Source organism: Mytilus edulis, chromosome 10 (assembly GCF_963676685.1).
Source record: "Mytilus edulis chromosome 10, xbMytEdul2.2, whole genome shotgun sequence".
In the NCBI taxonomy this organism is placed as follows: Eukaryota; Metazoa; Mollusca; class Bivalvia; order Mytilida; family Mytilidae; genus Mytilus; species Mytilus edulis.
In genome coordinates, this window is record NC_092353.1 from 63641099 (window position 1) to 63661355 (window position 20257).

At 33.3% G+C, this 20257-nt stretch overlaps 1 protein-coding gene across 2 annotated transcripts in view; it reads right to left on the reverse strand.

Moving 5' to 3' along the window:
- Positions 1-5922: 5922 nt before the first annotated feature.
- Positions 5923-20257, reverse strand: part of LOC139491676 (E3 ubiquitin-protein ligase parkin-like) — a 43073-nt gene continuing 28738 nt past the window's right edge. Inside the window, exons 7-11 of one of the 2 annotated variants that reach the window (XM_071279483.1) lie at positions 16238-16299; positions 12301-12435; positions 11684-11764; positions 9988-10105; positions 5923-9663 (exon numbers count right to left, since the gene is read on the reverse strand). In XM_071279483.1, the coding sequence (XP_071135584.1) occupies positions 9560-9663; positions 9988-10105; positions 11684-11764; positions 12301-12435; positions 16238-16299 (500 nt within the window). In that variant the 3' untranslated portion in view covers positions 5923-9559. The remainder of the gene's footprint in view (positions 9664-9987; positions 10106-11683; positions 11765-12300; positions 12436-16237; positions 16300-20257) is intronic. The other variant, XM_071279484.1, reaches the window with a different exon arrangement.

A 20257-nucleotide genomic window follows, 5' to 3' on the forward strand; every position in this document is an offset into this window, starting at 1 on the left:
TTATTGAATTATTGTACAATAAAAAATTAATCAATGATACCTAGCTTCTGATTTTGCCTACAATTTTTTTCAAAATTTTAATCATCTTAAAAATAAATTTCATTGTTTCTTTTCAAAACAGAGGATAAAAGTTTAATAATCATAAAAGTATTGTACAAACAAATTAAATGAGGAAAGTTGATATTTGTTAGACAAAAATTGTGACAACATTTTGCTGATTTTCAGTAATGTAAATTATTTCCCTTTAATGGTAGCAGATAAGTAATTGCTTTAGAAAAAAAAATCCAAATTACAATTATGCACTAACTTGTTGTTGGAAAACGGAGCTATTAATTATAGACTTACAAAACAATGTTTTCAACTATTTATTTATAAAATCTATTTATGATAGAAGTTTCCATGTCAAAATTAGACCTTCTTATTCAGTGACTCATATTATAGTAAGTCATTTTTGTGTTTGAAACAAATGACAAAGATATCAACTAACTGGATCTGGATGGTAAGTATACTTTTGATTTTACAGCACTCACTTCATACTAACAACATTTCACTTGAGCAATCTGCTAAAATATTTTACCAGATGATCAGTTAGTTGGAGAAGAAATCTAACTGCCATTTGGTAAACTGTTTTGGCCATTGCTATTGTGATACCCCAAAGGTCACTGGATAAGCACAGTAACAGGACCCAAGAAGAAAATGAGATCAAGGTTGTATAAACCAGACAGGAAATATATGTACACCTTACAATCATTCAATATACTAAAATAGTTGACCTATTGCTTATCGTTTCTAAGAAACAGACTTCACCAAAAAACTAAACATAAACCAATGAACCATGAAAGTTCAGATGAACCATGTCAGGCAGACATGTACAGCTTACAATTCTTCCATACTACAAATATAGTTGACCTATTACTTAAAGTTAAGAGAAAAACAGACCAAAACAAAAAAAAGCTTAACACTGAACAATGAACCCTGAAAATGAGTTCACGGTCAAATAAAACCTGTGAGACTGACATGTACACCATAAAATATTTCCATACACCAAATATAGTTATATAGGTTAGAAACTAGAGGCTCTCAAGAGCCTGTATCGCTCACCTGATTCTACTTGGGTTTTTGAAATCATATAAAAAAAATATAAAATTTGGCTAAAAGTGACAACACAACCTCATTTATAAGGAAAGGTACATGTTTAATTTCATTCAAAAGTCCCCCACTGGCGGCCATCTTGGATGACGGATCAGCTACAAAGTAACAACACTTGGTCAGCACCTCATAAGGAACATTCGGTTTCATTCCATTCAGTGGTTCTCTAAAAGAAGTCATTTGTATGCATTTCCCATAGGGTCCTATGTTAAACTAAGTCCCCTGCTGGCGGCCATCTTGGATGATGGATCGGTTACAAAGTAACAACACTTGGTCAGCACCTCATAAGGAACATTCATGCAATGTTTGGTTTTATTCCATTCAGTGGTTCTCTAAAAGAAGTCATTTGTATGCATTTCCCATAGGGTCCTATGTTAAACTAAGTCCCCCGCTGGCGGCAATCTTGGATAATGGATCGGCTGCAAAGTAACAACACTTGGTCAGCACCACATTAGGAACATTCATGCCATGTTTGATTTCATTCCATTCAGTGGTTCTCTAAAAGAAGTCATTTGTATGCATTTCCCATAGGGTCCTATGTTAAACTAAGTCCCACGCTGGCGGCCATCTTGGATGATGGATCGGCTACAAAGTAACAACACTTGGTCAGCACCACATAAGGAACATTCATGCCATGTTTGGTTTCATTCCATTCAGTGGTTCACTAGAAGAAGTCATTTGTATGCATTTCCAATAGGGTCCTATGTTAAACTAAGTCCCCGCTGGCGGCCATCTTGGATAATGGATTGGCTACAAAGTAACAACAATTGGTCAGCACTCCATAAGGAACATTCATGCAATGTTTGGTTTCATTCCATTTAGTGGTTCTCTAGAAGAAGTCATTTGTATGCATTTCCCATAGGGTCCTATGTTAAACTAAGTCCCTGCTGGCGGCCATCTTGGATGATGGATCGGCTACAAAGTAACAACACTTGGTCAGCACCCCATAAGGATAATTCATGCTATGTTTGGTTTTATTCCATTCAGTGGTTCTCTAAAAGAAGTCATTTGTATGCATTTCCCATAGGGTCCTATGTTAAACTAAGTCCCCGGCTGGCGGCCATCTTGGATGATGGATCGGCAACAAAGTAACAACACTTGGTCAGCACCTCATAAGGAACATTCATGCCATGTTTGGTTTCATTCCATTCAGTGGTTCTCTAAAAGAAGTCATTTGTATGCATTTCCCATAGCGTCCTATGTTAAACTAAGTCCCCCGCTGGCGGCCATCTTGGATGATGGATCGGCTACAAAGTAACAACACTTGGTCAGCACCTCATAAGGAACATTCATGCCATGTTTGGTTCCATTCCATTCAGTGGTTCTCTAGAAGAAGTTCAAAATGTAAATTGTTAACGACGACGACGCCGGACGACGACGACGGACGACGGACGCCAAGTGGTGAGAAAAGCTCACTTGGCCCTTCGGGCCAGGTGAGCTAAAAAAACCAAACTCAAAATCCTAAATTTGACCACTGAACTATAAAAATGAGGTCAAGGTCAGATGACACCTGCCAGCAAGACGTTCACCTAACAATCATTTCATACACCAAATATAGTAGACCTAGGGCATACAGTATAAGAAAACAGACCAAACACAAAAACTTAACTATAACCACTGAACCACGAAAATGAGGTCAAGGTCAAATGACACCTACAAGTTAGATATATACACCTTACAGTCCTTCCATACACCGAATATACTAGACCTATTGCTTATAGAATCCGAGATATGGACTTGACCACCAAAACTTAACCTTGTTCACTGATCCATGAAATGAGGTCAAGGTCAAGTAAACACTGTGAGACGGACATGAGGACCTTGCAAGGTACACACATACCAAATATAGTTATCCTATTACTCATAATAAGAGAAAAATTAACATTACAAAAAATCGTAACTTTTTTTCAAGTAGTCACTGAACCATGAAAATGAGGTCAAGGACAATGAACATGTGATAGACGTAAACTTTGTAACATGAGGCATCTATATATAAAGTATCAAGCGTGCAGGTCTTCAACCTTCTAAATCATGAAGCTTTTAAGAAGTTAGCTTACACCTCTGGCGCCAGATCACTACTATGTCGAGCATTCTGTGACAAAAGTCAGACTCGACAAAATCTAAAGAAAATGCAAAGGGATATAACTGTTATGATTTAAATGGCTAACAGGAATGTCGTTATTGATGGCTCATTCAAATTGTCACCATAAAAAGCTTAATATTTGAGTTGCAGATGATTTATAATGCTACATTTATATATGTTTTTCTTATCCTTAAATGTCATATAATGTTAAAATTGTTATACTTATTTTCAAGTTTTGATGACTTATTTTGCACAAACTATAGCCAAAGTGAAGTAATTTGTCCAACTTTGAAAAAACAGTTTTTGGTTGGGTTCATGTTGCTCAGTCTATAGTTTTCTATAAGGTGTTTTGTGTTCTGTTGTTTTCCTGTTGTCTTTTCTCTTTTTAGCCATGGCACTGTCAGATTATATTTGACCTTCAAGTTTGATTGTCCCTTTATATATTTACAGGCATTTGCTAAATTTAGGCATTTTGTAAAATGCCTGAAAACTTTAGACATTTTCCAAAATGCCTGCAAGATTCAGTCATTGTCCATAATGACTAAATTTTCTAGGCATTTTACAAAATGCCTAGAAAAATTGAAAGGCATTTTACAAAATGCCTGAAATTATTTTATAGAATAAAATCTTAAGAAAAACATTTGAAAGCTTTGAAAACCAGAGCTGTTTTATTTGTGATAATTACTGAATTAAAAAAGAAGAGCTTAAATAATCAAGAATACATTTTACTGAATAATTACAATTCACACAAGCACAGAACCTGACATTTTTTTTTTTAAATTTCTAAAAATGTTTGCACGACAGACCTACATAATATTTGTCCTAACTGTTTGCAAATATATTGTTTGGCGTAAAATCTTATTAAGCACTCAGACCACATTTGGAGAAATCTGGATCATCACACGTTTAGGTCTTTCATTACCTTTACTGTTCTTTACTGATAAAGTACTTAACGTTAGGCAACATAAGGTTTTGCAATAAGCACACACATCTCAGATGCATATCTTTTTTTTCATATGTTCTAAAAAAAAATCATAGTATCTTAGCAGGAAACGCTTCTCTTGTGAAAGCACTGTTAGTTTTCTTTTCTTTGTCGATTTTTAGCTCTCCTAGCCAAGGGAGTCAAGTGAGCTTTTCTCATCTCGGCGGCTGGCTTCCGTCTTTGTCTGTTAACTTTTAAAAAACATGTTATCCTATGGAACTACTAGGTTAAATTTAACCAAACTTGGCAACAATTGATCATTAGAGTGTCTTGTTTAATCCCTGATTGCCAAACAATATGGCCAACATGGCTATAAATGGAACATAGGGGTAAAATACAGTTTTTGGTTTGTTATATCTCTAAATCTAATACATTTAGATCAAATCTGACATGGGGGTTCAAAAGTTCTTCAGGTTAATATCTATCAGCCCTGACATTTTCAGACGATCGGACAACTCTTTTGAGAACTCTAAAGGTTGTTCTGAAGAAAATGTATGACATATTTGCAACTGAAAGCAAAAAAATGAATAAAAATCCAGCCAATCTAATTAAAATTAAATCTCTCACTCGCTCATTTTTTAATGCTTGGTCGCTGCGACCAAGCATTAAAAAATGAGCGAGTGAGAGATTTAATTTTAATTAGATTGAAATCCAGCAAAACGAACATTTCTCTATTTCATATGTTTCACTTTACTGTTTTGAATCTATATTTTCTAAAAATGTGATTGTAAATTCTCTTCTATTGACAGAACAATTTGTCTGTTTGCCATATTGACAAAATAATTATAAATTCACTGTTGGTTTTTGATATACAGAGTGAGTACGTACTTAACGTAGTTTCCCTAAAAAGAACATATCATATGGCATAAAAAAAAACTTCCAATCTGGTTTTTGGAGAATAAATTAGTTCTGCCAAACCATTATTTATTATCTTTGTAAGATATTGTGTTTTTGTCAACTTTGTCATATGCATCTCATTGATATCTTCCTTCTACAAAATGCCTGAAACTCAACAGACAATTTGTGGAATATCGCATCAAAATTTCAGTCATTTTACAAAATGACTAGGTATTTTTAGTCATTTTGTATAATGCCTGTCGAGGTTAGGCATTTTCTAAATTGCCTGAAAATTCAGTCATTTTACAAAATGCCTGTAACATATATAATGTATGCAATATATGTATATGGTCCGAGACCACAATTGTCGTCCCTTGATTTTCGTTGTTCACAAATATAGTCCCTAGTGTTGACAGTGGGTTACTTGCCATTAATTTTTATACCCCTTCCAAATTTATTTCACCATGTTTAATGCCTCAAATTGCAAGTAGGGGGGTGAAATTACACTGTAAAAAAATTTGGGTCCAGAATTTTAAAGGAAAGTAGTGACTTGGTCCAGCTGAAAAAAGTTAAAAATTAGCACTTCGGAAGCTGTCAAAAGATTTCAAGACGCCCTAAACATAGAATTGTCCATATTTTGAGTTAGAGCCGATGAAGTTTTCTATAATTTTGATATAATTTGTCCCAAAAGTAGTACAACACACTGTAAAAATTTCTTTGAGAAAGCGCAGGTGGGATTTTTTTTATTTTCATTTATGTTCTAAAAGAAATGCCTACGAAATAATTGTGTTCTCGGACCATATGTATGCATTTTGTTGATGTTTTTTTTCTTCTTGTTATTGTGATCTTTGGTACCTGAATTAATGATGCGTTCAACAAACTATTTCTTTATTAAGAAAACTTTATACAAATTCTTTTCTGTTTACTATACAATATAAAACATTACCATTATTACACGTCTAACACAAAAATTCATAAATAATAGTCAATGTTATGTAAAAATAACAATTCAAAATATATAGAGAATAGATAAGTCAAATTACTGTGCCTAACCGATCACCTTTGGGGTATTATAATACCTACAGTGTTACCTGGATAAAAAATTGTCAACACAATTTGTCCATTTAAACTGTACAATAGGTTTTGTGAGAGATTATCAATAGGTAGTCATTTAACTACCTGAAAAAAAAATTTAGGGCAAAAAACAACCAGGTAAAATCTACAGGTAGTTAAATGACCACCTATTGATAATCTCTCACAAAACCTATTGTACAGTTTAAATGGACAAATTGTGTTGACAATTTTTTATCCAGGTAACACTGTAGGTATTATAATACCCCAAAGGTGATCGGTTAGGCACAGTAAAAGACAATTAGGAGTGAACATACGCATTTCATTCTTTATAGATGTAAATCATAGATTTAACTGTGGCAAATTCTTAATTTACCAAGCAACATCTAGATGAGTTAAGAAAATGTATATTAACAACAATACAATGAAAATTTGCATAACAAAATATATCATATAAAATGCAAAAACAAAAGTTTAACAACCATGCAAATAACCACTTAAATTGAAGTTTTGCAGACAAATGTTGACCTCCACAGGTGGATTCAGGGGGATCTATAAAAGATTCTAATATGACGTGCTTCTTTCGCTTTGTAAACAACACCGTGATAAAAATCTCCATATATCTATACTTAGGGCAGACTCAGATATATACATAATAATGGCTGTTACAATATACTTCCCACGTAAATCCACATGTATTGGAACCTATTTGTAAACCATTTGCCGATTTTTTTTTTTTTTAAATTGCAGTTAAAAAAGAAAAATAACTTATTCTAATTCGGATACATAATAAAAAGAAGTAATGCACAAGAGCTCGGAGAAATCAACAAAATAAAAATAAAATAAAATTCCGCGAAAGTCTTTTAATGTTTTTGACGCATTTAAGTCATTTCAAAACATGACGTCATACAAATGAAAACACTACAGTTGAACGTTTTCTGAAAAGTGAACCATCGAAATTTGTATAATATTGTATTAAAATTGATTTGTAAGGTAGGTTTTGTTTTATTTTCTATTCTATTGCATTTTTCGCATATTTACTGATTTCAGCAAGTCAACATGGCGGCTCCTTAGTTACAAAATGTCAACTTTAGATTTGACGGTAGCTTACGAGAAAAACATGTAAATTAAAAATGGCAAATGTTGGGTTTGTGAATTTAAAGAATTAAACAGATTTTTTTTTCTAGCGGTTATTCACTAAACAATCCATGCAAGCTACAAATTTTATGAATATTTGAGCTTTATCGAACCGGGAGTAAAAAAAGAACAGCCACACACACAGCATACCTACCATCGCTTCAGTTTTTTAATGACCGTATTTGTCCTATTAGAATCGAAATAATTCATGGAAGCCATAGATTGTTGGAAATTTACACATGGCTTGGGCTGTGATATTCGTTAATTTTATCCCTCGCTAACGCTCAGGATAAAATTCGAATATCACGGCCCAGGCCATGTGTAAATTTCCAACAATCTATGGCTTCCATGAATTATTTCTTAATTAACACTTACTTTGAACAAGTCCCAATCCCAGCCCCCTTTAAAAATTCTTCCTAGTAAAATCTGATGATTTTGAGCATTTTATGCACTAACATGTTAAAGCTTGTTGAATGAATGTTATAACAAAGAGAAATTTATTGTCTGAAGTATGATATCAAGAGTTATATCTTATTTCAAATAAAATGTAAAAACTAAAAGTGTAAACAAAACTATCAAATTATAGCATATCATATCCATTTTTTGGTCAATGGTTAAAAAAAATACAAGTAACAACTTCACATTCACATTATCATATCAAAAGTGATAACTAAGCTACGAAATATAAAAAATATGATATTGTTTTTGTTCAATCAATAATGAAAGTGAAAAACTGAAATAAAAATTTGCTTCTAGCAGCCAATTTAGTTCTATGTTGTCAAGACAAGCAAAGAAATATTGCTGATGATCACTTTTCGAATTTCACTTTTACTTTCACAGTAAATAATTTGACCTCATTGAAAAATTAACATCAATATGTTTTGAGTTTACACACAGCAAATTATATAAAACATACATTAAAAAACTTTCGTTTAAAGAACTTAACTTTATTATAACACACATAAATTTAACAAACAAAAGTTTCCAGTAAAAAAGCACAAGTATAAGAAGTCACCAAGGGGACCTAAATTGTAAGTTTGAGAAGGACAATCAATTTCACAATCAAAGCAGAAAAAAATGAATGGACAAACAGAAGTCGAAAAAACACTACATAAAAACATACAATGTCCTAAATGCACAAAATGCAAAGAAATATTGCTGATGATCACTTTTCGAATTTCACTTTTACTTTCACAGTAAATAATTTGACCTCATTGAAAAATTAACATCAAAATGTTTTGAGTTTACACACAGCAAATTATATAAAACATACATTAAAAAACTTTCGTTTAAAGAACTAAACTTTATTATAACACACATAAATTTAACAAACAAAAGTTTCCAGTAAAAAAGCACAAGTATAAGAAGTCACCAAGGGGACCTAAATTGTAAGTTTGAGAAGGACAATCAATTTCACAATCAAAGCAGAAAAAAATGAATGGACAAACAGAAGTCGAAAAAACACTACATAAAAATATACAATGTCCTAAATGCACAAAATGCAAATCCCGCAAAAAAAATCCTTTTGAAGGCAAGTCTGATTCTACACCACAAATTAGTCATGAAATCTAGATGCAACAATACAGTCATCCAGTAATTTATTTCATTAGAAAAGGCGGTTCAGTTAGCTAGTTGTTTACTGAAATACACGAGCAGTATTCTTTAAAGCAAAGATTAGTCTCATATGATAATTTTTGACATTTTGAACTTACTTTATCACAGTACTGGTACTCTAATCACAGTTTAGTATGGACAACCCAATCAAAGAATGAAGGAAGAAACACTCTAGCCTACCAATACAATAAATACCATCTAAATGTATCATTCTTAAAAATGTGTTTGATACAAGGTCATTGATAGTGAAAAAATTAAAAAAATCATTATGCTAAGACATTTTTAAGAAGGATTATTAAAAAGAAAAAAGGCATGCATATGATTATACTTTTTTTTGAAATGATACCAGATAACTTTCAACTTTCATAAAATATCTTAATCATTTTCAACAAAAAAATCAGTCCCTCTTGCACAATCACAATTCCATGTTTGGGATCTGTACCCTAATTTGGGATACATTCTATAAAATTACCAAAAACCTAAACCTTTAAGTAAGCATGATACAGGATGAATCATTGGACAGACAAACAGACAGCTGTTTGCATAGACCATAAAATGCAAAAGCCTTCTAAATTTGGCATGACATGCAAATTGCACGGATATGCACCTAATAAAAAAGTCTAATATTCCATATATAGATAATTGAATGCCTTTGTATGATATAGTATTTTTTAACACGATGATAATCAGCCAAACCAGTGGTTCCCCTGACATTCTCTGTTCCATTCTCTATCACACAGCCAACACCAATCCATCTGACAACGCGAACAGTGCATGTGCATACATCCACCTGAAAGTAAAGAAATGACAATTAACAAGGATTAGGTAAACATACAAAAGTTTAAATACCTTGGTCAAGAGCAGACGACTCTGTGGTAAACTTTCATTAAGTTTGCAATAATTTAAATTTATCAGAGATAGACATTCTTTTCTTTACTTAATATTAAAAAGAAACATTATGTATCTGGGAATATATATATAATTGAAATCAAAAAGTGGGAAAATGTCTATGAATGATCCACTAACACTGGTACAATTGGTAACATTCACATGAGGATAAATTTTACAAATTTTACAATATACCAAACCTGCCACTAATGACTGATGTATTTACCATCTCTCTCTGTTTTAGTACAACACCCTGGACAAGGTTTTGAGATTTCCTCAATTGTAGCAAGCGATTCTTGATCCCATCTGGCTCTTAACTCTCGCTCTTCATCAACTTTATAGTCCTGATATAAATCAAGAATGAATATAAATCTCTATTATCAATTCTCTGTGCATTTTTTTTTTATATAAACATGTATAACCCCCACCCACACACACACACATTCTATATGTGTCTGTCCCAATTCAGGAGCCTGTAATTGAGCGGTTATAATTTTTTGTTGTTAACCATATTTGTTTTACTGATGTTTGTTCTTGTTTTGTGCCATTACACCATTGTCTCAGGTTAAGAGGAATGTTTCAACGTCAACAAACTAGTTTAAACCTGCTGCATTTGTTTGTACCTGTCCTAAGTCAGGAGCCTGATATTCAGAGGTTGTCGTTTGTTGATGTGGTTAAGAAGCAATTTTCATTTCTTGTTTTTTATATGGATGAGACCATTGGTTTGAATGATTTTACACTGGTCATTTTGGAGCCCTTTATAGCTTGCTGTTCTGTGTGAGCCAAGGGTCTGTGTTGAAGGCTGTAATTAACCTATACTTACATTGTGATTTCAATGGAAAGTTGTCTCATTGGCACTCATACCACATCTTCTTATTTCTATATAGCATATATTAAGGAAAATGAAAGAGTTCAATGTAAGTCAAAGATATAAATTGTCTGACTATATGTATTGTTTGAGCTTATTTGGAATTTCAAGATGAAGAACAGTAAAACTATGCTTCTTCTTTTACACATTAACACTTTACATTTTATGAAATCGTTGGCGTAGTTTATTTATCCTAAAACCCTTTCTTTTCTAACTGATAATCAATCAAACCATTTCTAATGTTGCAAAAGACAGAATTTCCATCTTTTATTTCAAAATAATCTGTGATAGTCACTTTTTATAATAAAAACAGAATTTTGTGTATAAGTTACCTAAGTCCTGATTGCTAATCAGAAAGTTATATACTAAAGATAAAGAAAGGGTGCAAACATTGCTAAGTGACTCTTTAGTTTTATTTGTGTAAATGGATGAAATGCCTGTGAAGGAACCTTGTTTAAAGTTGCATAACCTCTTCAGTGAATTCAGTGAACAACAGATTCTCAGAATAACTGGAACCTCATGAAACATTATACATGTACTGTGAATTCATTTATCAATTTTCAAAGTTCGAGGAAAACTTGCATTTTCGTGGATATTTGATTTGGTTGTGTTGCCTTTCTCTATACATACAAACCTCATACATAATTTGTAATTTCGTTGTGTTGCCTTTCTCTATACATACAAACCTCATACATAATTTGTAATTTCGTTGTGTTGCCTTTCTCTATACATACAAACCTCATACATAATTTGTAATTTCGTTGTGTTGCCTTTCTCTATACATACAAACCTCATACATAATTTGTAATTTCGTTGTGTTGCCTTTCTCTATACATACAAACCTCATACATAATTTGTAATTTCGTTGTGTTGCCTTTCTCTATACATACAAACCTCATACATAATTTGTAATTTCGTTGAACATTTGAATTTGTGTTTCACATGTAACAACAAAACCCACAAAAATTGGTATCCAACAAAAAATAATGAATCCACAGTAAATGTACTTTTTAGGTGATGACTTTTATTTCTATTAACTAATGTAAAAGCATACTTGTGTGTTATCCTCCAACAGTTGCTGTCTACATTCTGAACTTCCATGGTAACTGTTAAGACACTGTCTACAAAACTCAAACTGAATTAAAATGATCAAAATCATCATAAGATAAAAGAGAAGATGAACAAATGCACAAACCAAAGTTTAACACGAAAACAATTTTTTATAAAACCATCTATATTTTGTGTATGTTTCTCAACTTGCAAGTTTTACAAATTTCGTTGTGTATGGAATCCAAGTAAGAGTATTATAGACTGTAAAAGTATATTCATCACATCTCATCTTATCTGCTAAAGCAACCAAACAAATATTATAAGATTTTAATGTTCATTCAAATGGGTATGTAAAAATTATTGGTCATAAAATGTGAGTGAATAAAAGACTATATAAAAATAAGATTATGTGGTAGGATTGCCAATGAAACAACTCTCCACCAGAGACCAAATAAGGTTAGCAACTATATGTCACTGTACAGCATTCAACAATGAGCAAAACTCATTCTAAAATAGGTTTCAAAAGACAATGGATACCAACTTGATCATTTTGAGACAGTTCAGCTTAGAAATAAATGTACCACTATGTCAAAGATTTGACTAAATAAACTAAAATCTTACCCTACAATTGTGACAAACAACTTGTTTACATGAATCTTCTATCAATATCCCAGCCCCACATCCAGGGAAAGGACATAAAACACCATTATTCTGCAGGACATATTCCTCTGTACCAAATCTTTTGTATCTTTCATACTAATTGTTAAAATATATTATTTATTCAAATGTTCTCTTATATCCTTGAGGCATCGTCCCCTGGTATCAACTGCATTCAAGTTACCTATGATGCTTCCTTGTTTGCTTTTGATACAGGTAGGAAAGAGACATTTACACACATTTTACATGCCTATGGCCCATAAGGTATCGTCCCCTGGTGTCAGCTGCCTTTAGGAAACCATAATGCTTTCCTATTTGCTGCTGACACAGGATGAGTCATGGACATGTTTAATTTCTACTTTCTTTTTGGCTAATTATTATATATTTACTGTGCCTAACCGATCACCTTTGGGGTATTATAATACCTACAGTGTTACCTGGATAAAAAATTGTCAACACAATTTGTCCATTTAAACTGTACAATAGGTTTTGTGAGAGATTATCAATAGGTGGTCATTTAACTACCTGTAGATTTTACCTGGTTGTTTTTTGCCCTAAATTTTTTTTTCAGGTAGTTAAATGACTACCTATTGATAATCTCTCACAAAACCTATTGTACAGTTTAAATGGACAAATTGTGTTGACAATTTTTTATCCAGGTAACACTGTAGGTATTATAATACCCCAAAGGTGATCGGTTAGGCACAGTAATTGATCCAACTTTTTGTGTACTATACATATGTGGATATCTATTTTTCTTTTTTTTTCTTTTTGGGCTGCTTGTTTGTTATCTATATCAACCACACTTGTAATAAAATGCATTAGTATTAAAAAAAACCAACATACTATAGATTCTTTATCTACGTATTCTTTAAGAACTTAAATAGTTCTCGTTTAACTTTTTTTTTTTTTTATCTCATTGTTTGTATTGTATTATGAAAAAATTATTGATGTTGTAATGTTTATGCCCTTTGGGGCCCATAATTGGAAAATAAAAATATCTTATCTTATCTTATCATACTAAAAAATAGAAAGAAATATGATTTCAGATGCTGACAAGGCCGTAACTACCCTTGAGGCAAGTGAGGCAATTGCCTCACTAAAATTTCGACACTGATTTTTTTTTATACATATATAATATATAAATATAATAGTCGTTTGTTGTTCTGTCTCAACCTTGATTTCTATAACTTGTCATCATTCCTTTTAAACTATTCTTCCTGGATATAACTCAGCATCTCAACGGGTGATGTTTCTCGATTACATTAACCTAGTAACGATAATCATAATGGATCTCTAGTTAAAAACAGGCTCTTGCAGAAAAAGGAAAAGCGACACTGAAGGTAAATAAGGAATAATTCTAGTAAACTAGTTTTTTTGGTGAACAGAGTCTGAGTATTGCATATAACTTCATTAGTGCAATCCAAAAAAGATAACTAGACTAACAAATGAAGTACTGGTCTTCGGAAAGGGGCAGTCCAGTCTGCGTATTCATTTCTCCGTTTCACCAACTTTGACAAATCAAGTACTGGGCATCGCAAGGGAGCAGTCCTGTCTGTGTATTCATTTCACGAACTTTAATCTTTCTCTTTACAAATAAATAAAATATAAATAATATGAAACATCCATGGATTAGTTTTTATGCCCCACCTACGATAGTAGAGGGGCATTATGTTTTCTGGTCTGTGGCTCCGTTCGTTCGTCCGTCCGTCCGTCCGTCCGTTCGTTCGTTCGTTCGTTCGTTCGTTCGTTCGTCCCGCTTCAGGTTAAAGTTTTTGGTCAAGGTAGTTTTTGATGAAATTGAAGTCCAATCAACTTGAAACTTAGTACACATGTTCCCTATAATTTAATCTTTCTAATTTTAATGCCAAATTAGATATTTACCCAATTTCAAAGTCCATAAAACATGGAAAATGATAGTGCGAGTGGGGCATCCGTGTACTTTGGACACATTCTTGTTATCCATGTTTCTTTAACCTTAAAAATTGAAAGAATATCCCATATTCCAATTTGATATTATTGAGGATCGAATGGTAGACTTTAACACAGGATTTTGTCTTTACTTATTCGGGACTACGGTATTTCGTTTCTTTATATTCGGGGTTTCGGAATCGGACACCCCAGACCCTAACCCCTAAATTTATAGATTCTGGAACTAAAATACCACCAACTATTTCCAGAAATAATTGGAAATTACAGACCTACATGTAAACGTCAAAAACTCCAGTCCAATTTCCCCTGTACCCATACCAGATATACTTACTCTATAGATAGAATCATATACCTGTATTTTATCTCATTCTATCCCTAGTTTGTCTACTCTTTGTCAGCATAAAAGCGAGTTGAATATTTTGAAACTGCGACTGTATGATGGTTCTTACAGGAAAGCTTAATTCCCTTTTGCAAACAAAACTGTTACTACCGATGCTGCTACCGAATTGCTGATGGAGAAGGAATTGGAAGAAGACATTGATCATTGTGTTGATGACAATGTGCTACCTTTAGAAACACAGACTGCCCTGAAACGACTGAAAACTTGGAAAAGAGCATGCATGAGTGGCGAGAGATTGTGCGGTCTTGCCATGCTCCATGTTCATCGGGATAAGGATACCAGTAGACCAAATTATGATTCTGAAACGATTTGACTGAACCGGCAATAGAAAAATTTGGCAAACTCTACTGAATCGATGTTTGTTCTATGTTCTGGCAGCAGACTCAAATCAGTGATATTTGGATGATTATCTTACATATAAATTTAAATAAAGTTGTTGGTGTTAGTAAAAGTCTTAAAAAATGAAAAATTTATATAAAAAGTGTTCAAATTCAAAACATTATCAAACTCTCTAAAAATGCCTAGAATGCAGGATTTTACACCATTCATTTCATACCCTCAAAAAAAAATTTTCGCCTCGCTTCGCTCCGCTCAATTATTTTGCCTCACTAAAATAAAATGCCTAGTTACGGCCTTGTGCTGATCTATTACAAAAATTTCATTTTGATCTGGTTCTGTAAGACATGTCCTTTTAAGCTGAAATATTTAAGTCAGCTACTCTGAGCTGAATAAACATTGTATGTAAATTTAGCTTTCACAGATATCTTTTTTAAACTTTAACCTTGGTCAAATTTTTCTTACAAAAAGTCACACTAAATAAAAACAACATCCAAACAATGTACAGACTTGGACACATTTTCTTATCAACAGAGTGAACAGACATACTATACCTAAACCCAACATCCAAACATGAATCATCAATTGAATAAATCATTTTTTGTCTGCCTACTCAACAGAGTATGTTTTAATCAACTTTATGTATATTTTGCTATTGTTGTTTTTCTCATCATTGTGTACCTGCAAATATGGTTGACAATTTTCTATCTGAAAGGAGTTAGCTTCTCAGTTTCAAAATAATTCACTTTTCAAAACACTATCATATATTGATAGGGGATTAATAAAGGAATCAAAAGAGCAAAACAAATATATAGGTTACCGTGCTTGTTTTCTGGATATTAGCAATTGAAATTTTGGCGGGAAAATGTTCTCTCTTGACTTTTAATAGCTTTATCATTGACAAGTTTAAGTCCTCAAAAACTATTAAAAAATAATTAAAGTCTTGTAAAATTTTATATGACTTTAATAGACAGTTTATTATTATACATGTAAAAGAATTATAAAAAGAAAAATGGTGGTCACCTGGGAAAATTTGTTAATGCATTCAAATGGATAAAACCAGAGAATTTAGAAAATCTGACCAAAATTCCAAAACATGACAAGCGAGCTTCCTTGAAACTGTATTTGTAATAGCTGGCCTAGCATAATATGACTGCAGAAAGATGTGACAAAAAAGTAATATAAAAAATTAAAAATCAATGTGTTGACAGTAATTCCTTAAAGAATACTAACCTGTTCTTCTCCAAGAAGGTAAAAGTGATGAGCATCTTGTAAGAGAGAGTTTTCACATCCAACTAAAATCAACATTTAAATTCATTACTATTCAAACTTAATAAATGTACAATCAAAGACAGTAAAAAATTTATTTCTTTATAACCCACTGCAAAAAGCTTTTGGTCCATTTAGTCCTTGCAGCTCTTTGTCCATTAGTACAAAACAAACTTCTTCTGAATGTCAGGATTTTGTTTTTAAATTTTCATTCTACTTTGGTGTTACAGTACATTTCCAATATAATGGCTGTTACCAAGAAGCATCATTGCTCAGCAAAATTGATGAGCCCAGAAGACCTTTTTTTTCAGCATTTGTTTTCTAGAAAACAGTTCATGTAATTCCAGCAGTGTTACATGTAATCTTCTTAAGATAGGAACTTTTCTTAATTCTATATATCTTTTTTCCAGGTGAAATCTAAGTAATATCAGATCAACTAGTCATTTTTTTTTATTTGCAGTTTTTAAAAATTCTTCATTGCAAGTTTGATTCTAATAGTTGATACAGAAGGTGGTTTAGAAGAAAAAGGTTATCTATAAAATGCAGAAAGAAACCCCTTCAATAACTTCTTTTGTATGACATTCAAATCTGTATATATAACAATGACTTACCAGGACAAGGGAGACTATATCCATGGTTAATGTCTACTATATATAACAATGGCGTACCAGGACATGGGAGACTATATCCATGGTTAATGTCTACTATATATAACAATGACTTACCAGGACAATGGAATCTATATCCATGGTTAATGTCTACTATATATAACAATGGCGTACCAGGACATGGGAGACTATATCCATGGTTAATGTCTACTATATATAACAATGACGTACCAGGACAAGGGAGACTATATCCATGGTTAATGTCTACTATATATAACAATGACTTACCAGGACAATGGAATCTATATCCATGGTTAATGTCTACTATATATAACAATGGCGTACCAGGACAAGGGAGACTATATCCATGGTTAATGTCTACTATATATAACAATGGCGTACCAGGACATGGGAGACTATATCCATGGTTAATGTCTACTATATATAACAATGACGTACCAGGACAAGGGAGACTATATCCATGGCTAATGTCTACTATATATAACAATGGCGTACCAGGAGAAGGGAGACAATATCCATGGTTAATGTCTACTATATATAACAATGACTTACCAGGACAATGGAATCTATATCCATGGTTAATGTCTACTATATATAACAATGGCGTACCAGGACATGGGAGACTATATCCATGGTTAATGTCTACTATATATAACAATGGCGTACCAGGACATGGGAGACTATATCCATGGTTAATGTCTACTATATATAACAATGGCGTACCAGGACATGGGAGACTATATCCATGGTTAATGTCTACTATATATAACAATGACGTACCAGGACAAGGGAGACTATATCCATGGTTAATGTCTACTATATATAACAATGACTTACCAGGACAATGGAATCTATATCCATGGTTAATGTCTACTATATATAACAATGGCGTACCAGGACAAGGGAGACTATATCCATGGTTAATGTCTACTATATATAACAATGGCGTACCAGGACATGGGAGACTATATCCATGGTTAATGTCTACTATATATAACAATGACGTACCAGGACAAGGGAGACTATATCCATGGCTAATGTCTACTATATATAACAATGGCGTACCAGGAGAAGGGAGACAATATCCATGGTTAATGTCTACTATATATAACAATGACTTACCAGGACAATGGAATCTATATCCATGGTTAATGTCTACTATATATAACAATGGTGTACCAGGACATGGGAGACTATATCCATGGCTATGTCTACTATATATATAACAATGACTTACCAGGACAAGGGAGACTATATCCATGGCTAATGTCTACTATATATAACAATGGCTTACCAGGTCAAGGGAGACTATATCCATGGCTAATGTCTACTATATGTAACAATGGCGTACCAGGACATGGGAGACTATATCCATGGTTCATGTCTACTATATATAACAATGACTTACCAGGACAAGGGAGACTATATCCATGGTTAATGTCTACTATATATAACAATGGCGTACCAGGACATGGGAGACTATATCCATGGCTAATGTCTACTATATGTAACAATGGCGTACCAGGACATGGGAGACTATATCCATGGTTAATGTCTACTATATATAACAATGACGTACCAGGACAAGGGAGACTATATCCATGGCTAATGTCTACTATATATAACAATGGCGTACCAGGAGAAGGGAGACTATATCCATGGTTAATGTCTACTATATATAACAATGACTTACCAGGACAAGGGAGACTATATCCATGGCTAATGTCTACTATAAATAACAATGGCGTACCAGGAGCAGGGAGACTATATCCATGGTTAATGTCTACTATATATAACAATGGCGTACCAGGACAAGGGAGCCTATATCCATGGTTAATGTCTACTATATATAACAATGGCGTACCAGGACATGGAATCTATATCCATGGTTAATGTCTACTATATATAACAATGACGTACCAGGACAAGGGAGACTATATCCATGGCTAATGTCTACTATATATAACAATGGCGTACCAGGAGAAGGGAGACTATATCCATGGTTAATGTCTACTATATATAACAATGACTTACCAGGACAATGGAATCTATATCCATGGTTAATGTCTACTATATATAACAATGGTGTACCAGGACATGGGAGACTATATCCATGGCTATGTCTACTATATATATAACAATGACTTACCAGGACAATGGAATCTATATCCATGGTTAATATCTACTATATATAACAATGGCGTACCAGGACAAGGGAGACTATATCCATGGCTAATGTCTACTATATATAACAATGGCGTACCAGGAGAAGGGAGACTATATCCATGGTTAATGTCTACTATATATAACAATGGCATACCAGGACATTGGGAGACGATATCCATGGCTAATATCTACTATATATAACAATGACGTACCAGGACAAGGGAGCCTATATCCATGGCTAATGTCTACTATATATAACAATGGCGTACCAGGAGAAGGGAGACTATATCCATGGTTAATGTCTACTATATATAACAATGACTTACCAGGACAAGGGAGACTATATCCATGGTTAATGTCTACTATATATAACAATGACGTACCAGGACAAGGGAGACTATATCCATGGTTAATGTCTACTATATATAACAATGGCGTACCAGGACAAGGGAGCCTATATCCATGGCTAATGTCTACTATATATAACAATGGTGTACCAGGACAAGGGAGACTATATCCATGGTTAATGTCTACTATATATAACAATGGCGTACCAGTATAAGGGAGACTATATCCATGGTTAATGTCTACTATATATAACAATGACGTACCAGGACAAGGGAGACTATATCCATGGTTAATGTCTACTATATATAACAATGGCGTACCAGGACAAGGGAGACTATATCCATGGTTAATGTCTACTATATATAACAATGGCGTACCAGGACAAGGGAGACTATATCCATGGTTAATGTCTACTAAATATAACAATGGCATACCAGGACAAGGGAGACTATATCCATGGCTAATGTCTACTATATATAACAATGGCGTACCAGGATAAGGGAGACTATATCCATGGTTAATGTCTACTATATATAACAATGGCGTACCAGGACAAAAGAGACTATATCTATGGTTAATGTCTACTATATGTAACAATGACGTACCAGGACAAGGGAGACTATATCCATGGTTAATGTCTACTATATATAACAATGGCGTACCAGGACAAGGGAGATGATATCCATGGCTAATATCTAATATATATAACAATGACGTACCAGGAAAAGGGAGACTATATCCATGGCTAATGTCTACTATATATAACAATGGCGTACCAGGACAAAAGAGACTATATCCATGGTTAATGTCTAATATATGTAACAATGACGTACCAGGACAA